This window comes from Bidens hawaiensis, unplaced genomic scaffold (genome assembly GCF_021521415.1).
Source record: "Bidens hawaiensis isolate Kalapana, Puna unplaced genomic scaffold, B.hawaiensis_p1.1 tig00026004_1, whole genome shotgun sequence".
NCBI classification, from domain to species: domain Eukaryota; kingdom Viridiplantae; phylum Streptophyta; class Magnoliopsida; order Asterales; family Asteraceae; genus Bidens; species Bidens hawaiensis.
In genome coordinates this window covers 58,718-62,676 of record NW_027494183.1, presented here as the reverse complement: position 1 = coordinate 62,676, position 3,959 = coordinate 58,718, and the positions used below count along the sequence as shown (strand labels likewise).

The 3,959-nt window shown below is 36.9% G+C and overlaps 1 protein-coding gene across 1 annotated transcript; it reads left to right on the top strand.

The window, feature by feature from the left end:
• Nucleotides 1-482: 482 nt before the first annotated feature.
• On the top strand, nucleotides 483-3,543 carry LOC143572743 (RGG repeats nuclear RNA binding protein A-like). Its single transcript, XM_077057818.1, has 7 exons — nucleotides 483-752; nucleotides 1,560-1,881; nucleotides 1,965-2,030; nucleotides 2,118-2,250; nucleotides 2,769-2,927; nucleotides 3,021-3,077; nucleotides 3,170-3,543. Exons 1-7 carry the CDS (start codon nucleotides 575-577, stop codon nucleotides 3,365-3,367), a joined length of 1,113 nt encoding a protein of 370 aa, XP_076913933.1. The 5' UTR covers nucleotides 483-574; the 3' UTR covers nucleotides 3,368-3,543.
• Nucleotides 3,544-3,959: the final 416 nt, after the last annotated feature.

Below are 3,959 nucleotides of genomic sequence, written 5' to 3'. Positions count from 1 at the left end.
ATTAGGAAACGTGAAGGGTCCATATGCAAAAATTAAACTTTTTGGACTATATTCGCATTATTTACCAAACCACAAAAAAAATTGACACGTTACTCTTGAAAATTTGTTTTGGTCACATGCTATAATTAGAAAAAGTTGATAAAAATTGGCTATTTTGAGAACTTTTCCTTTATGCTAACAAACAAGGGGTCAACGCAAAGTATCCAAAACTATAGGGACCAAACCATAACATACACGCATGCTGCCGATTTTCGCACACCCGCTCCCTGGCTACAAATAAATAAATCAAAATTTTCAAGATGAGGTTCGTATCATTTTCTTCTCTCCTCAATAATAATATTAATAATAATAATAATAATAATAATAATAATAATAATAATACTCTCCACCGCATTGCGGCTAGGGTTTCACCTTCATCTTCACCAAACCCTATCTCAAAACCAAATTAGCATTCTCATCACTCAATATCCGATCTTAACATGTCGAATTCGAACTACTGTTAACTTATTAATAACTGTTACAAATCAAAACACTTGTTTTAATCGAAGGGTTATTGTTTTAAGAAGAAGAACACATGGCAACTGCGAACCCTTTCGATTTGCTTGGAGATGACGACAGCGATGACGTCGGATTGCTTGTGCAGAAGATTGCTTCTGCGCCTGTGAAGAAGCCTCAAGCCGCCGTTACTCCTTCTGTTGGTAAGGCGGCTCCGGCTAAGCTTCCTACTAAGCAGCTTCCTCCAGCTCAGGCTGGTAAGTTAGTTACGGAGCTTTTGATTTTTTATTTGTATTTGTATTTGTTTGTTGTTAGTTTGTGCATATGTTTTGTACTGTTGGTTACTTTGCTTATTAATTTGGTTGTTTTGAAAGCTTGAAGTTGTTATTAATGTTGGTAAATTATTAGCTATGGTTTTTGGTGTTGTTTTAGAGAGTTTAGTGTCGTGTAATGTTGGATTATAAAAGGATACAATGTTTGAACCTGTGGTGTAGAACTGGTCGGTCGGTGAGGTAGACTAGTGATTAATCGGATTGGAAATTTTATTAGTGGTTTTTTTGAATATATATATGTATATATATGTGTATATATATGTATATATATGTACATATATGTGTGTGTGTATAAATTTTAGATATAAATTATCAAGTTTTACTGATTTTGACTAAATAGCGATTAATTGGCAAGTAGTCAGTGGGGTATTGACTAGGAATCTAGTATTAATCAGCGCCTCGGTTTGATTTTTATAACAACAGTATGAACTAAAAATGCATACAAGTGGTTCTGTTTTGTGTAATTGGTTGGTAATGTTATTAATCGGCGCCTCAGTGTTTTTTTAAAAAAATTATTAGTAATGTGAGATATGTATCTGCAATAGTCAGGTTGTAAGATATCGACTTTTTTTGTTTTTTAGTCCGTGTTTGTAATGTTTTTTCCGAGTTGCTTTTGTATATTTTCGGTTATTCAAGAAAACGATTTAGATAGGTATTCAGCATTATTGTGATTTCATAATGTGGTATATATTTTATTGTTTTGATTATTAATAATCGATTATTATTGAGCAGTGAAAGAAGCCAGGAATGAAGCTTCTCGTGGGGGACGTGGCGGTGGCTGCCGTGGATATGGACGAGGTCGTGGTGGCGGCGGGTTTAACAGAGACTCGGGAAACAATGAGAATTCATTTGGTAACCGAGGGTTCTCTGGTGACCGAGGCGCCATTGAGGAATCTGATGGTGGGAAAGGTTACGAGAGACAAGGCGGTGGTGGTTATGGCGGACCTCGTGGTGGTTTCCGCGGTGGTCGCCGTGGCGGGTTCACTAATGGAGATGCGGGGGAAGGTGACCGTCTTCGCCGCCCATATGAACGCCGCAGCGGCACTGGCTATGGGTAAATATCTTTTTTTTTTGTAATTTTGTTATAATTTTCTTATGGGGTTTTTAGTTACTTACCGTGTTATTTCTATTGTATAGGAATGAATTCAAACGTGATGGAGCTGGTCTTGGGAACTGGGGAAGTCATGCTGATGAAATTACTCAGTACACCTTTCCACCTTACATATAATTTTCGAGTAATATTTATATATTTGTATTCGAGTTAGTAAGTTTTACTATCCTTTTTATCAGTGATACCGAGGAAGTGGTGAACGAAGGGGAGAAAACCGTGGAATCTGAGAAACCGGTGACCGAGGAAGAGCCAAAGGGCGAGAAAAAGGAAAATGTTGCTAACGAATCTGAGGAAAAAGAGCCCGAGGATAAGGTATTACTTTTGATTTCACTTTACAACCAATTAACAACTAACTACTATTTGGTTTTAACTTTTAAGACATTGAGCATGTTTTCTACATTATATTTATTTAGGAGATAGTGCCCTGCTTACGGTGCGCGCATATAATGTATATATGTGTGAACCCTCGGGTGGGCAAAAGTAAAATTGCACTAATTTTGACGTTATTTTACTAATTTTGTGAAAATAACGTTAAAAGTGATGGAAGGTTAATCAGGCATCATGTGGTGGCGTTGATAGCCGAAAGACAAGGGTACATGCACCAATCAGCCGGCGTCCCGATGTTTGAGTGCTATGTGCCTTATGTAATATGTCCAAGGCTTGATGCAAAACTACTATCGAGCCGGGGGTCTCACCGGAAGCAGTCTCTCTATCCCCATGGGGTAGAGGTAAGGCTGTCTACATCTTACCCTCCTCAGACCCTACCATAGCTTTGCTATTGGTGGGATATACTGAGTACGATGATGATGATGATGGTGATATTTATTTAGGAGATGACTCTTGAGGAATATCAGAAGGTTCTCGAGGAAAAGAGGAAGGCTCTCGAAGCACTCAAGACTGAAGAAAGGAAGGTGGAAGTTGACAAAGATCTTGCAGCCATGCAACAACTGTCCAACAAGAAGAGCAGTGATGAAATCTTTGTTAAACTGGTGACAAATTTATATATCAACAATATACTAAAGCTACATTTTGCAAGCATTATAATATTTTGTTAACCGATATGTTTGATTTCAATCTGGTAGGGGACCGATAAGGATAAGCGCAAAGAGATAGCCGAGAAAGAGGAGAAAGCTAAGAAGGTATTGTTTCTACTTCTACATGTTACATAATTTACATGTCAATATCTTTAATGGAACCATATTTTTTACAATAATAATAATTTTGTTTGCAGTCTCTAAGCATCAATGAGTTTCTGAAACCTGCTGCTGGTGAAAAAGGCTACAACTCAGGCGGCCGTGGGCGTGGGCGTGGTGGTTCACGTGGTGGAGGCGGTGGTGGGCGATACAACCAAGGCGGTTCATCAAGCTATGCGCCCGAAGCACCAAAGATTGAGGACCCGAGTCACTTTCCTACTTTAGGTAGCAAGTGAGTCACTCTTTTTTTGCTTTTGTGGACTGTCATCATCTTTGAATACTTTTAGAATTGGCAGAAGCATACTCTAGAATAATGGAGTTTGATGTATCCTCAGAAGTGTAGATTTGTTTTGTTTTTCTATGTGTTTCTTTGTATTTGTGTGTGTCTTTTTTATTTATAGGTGTGTGGGATATTTTCTTTTTCTTTTTTTATTATGTGGTTTAGAGATTTGAAGACTGATTGTTTGTTTACCTTTGAGATACCTTTTTCCTCAGTTTTGTTCTGGAATAGATGAATGATGGTTTAGTTGGATTTTTATTTATGTTGAGAAGAGGGAAATTTATTTTTTGAACATATGTAGGTATGTTTGGTTACCAACATATAAAGAAATATTGCTATAGAAATGGTATTGATAGTGTCATGTATAAATATTTATTTATTTGTAGCTTTGCTATTGTTTTGTTATCATACAAGAATAATTTTACATTAATTTTTCCAGCTAAAATAATTTTTACTGAATTTTGCAAGATTTGAAAAATATCAAAGATTTTTCTTTGTAATTTGGCAATTTGCTCGAATGTTTAGTTTAAAGGGGCGCTTGCATATTC

Excerpts from the sequence above, each read along its gene's own strand:
- LOC143572743 (XM_077057818.1), top strand. The coding sequence starts at position 575 with ATGGCAACTGCGAACCCTTTCGATTTGCTTGGAGATGACGACAGCGAT. Across the intron at positions 753-1,559 it reads GCTTCCTCCAGCTCAGGCTG|TGAAAGAAGCCAGGAATGAA; the intron begins GTAAGTTAGTTA and ends ATTATTGAGCAG. Across the intron at positions 2,031-2,117 it reads CATGCTGATGAAATTACTCA|TGATACCGAGGAAGTGGTGA; the intron begins GTACACCTTTCC and ends CCTTTTTATCAG.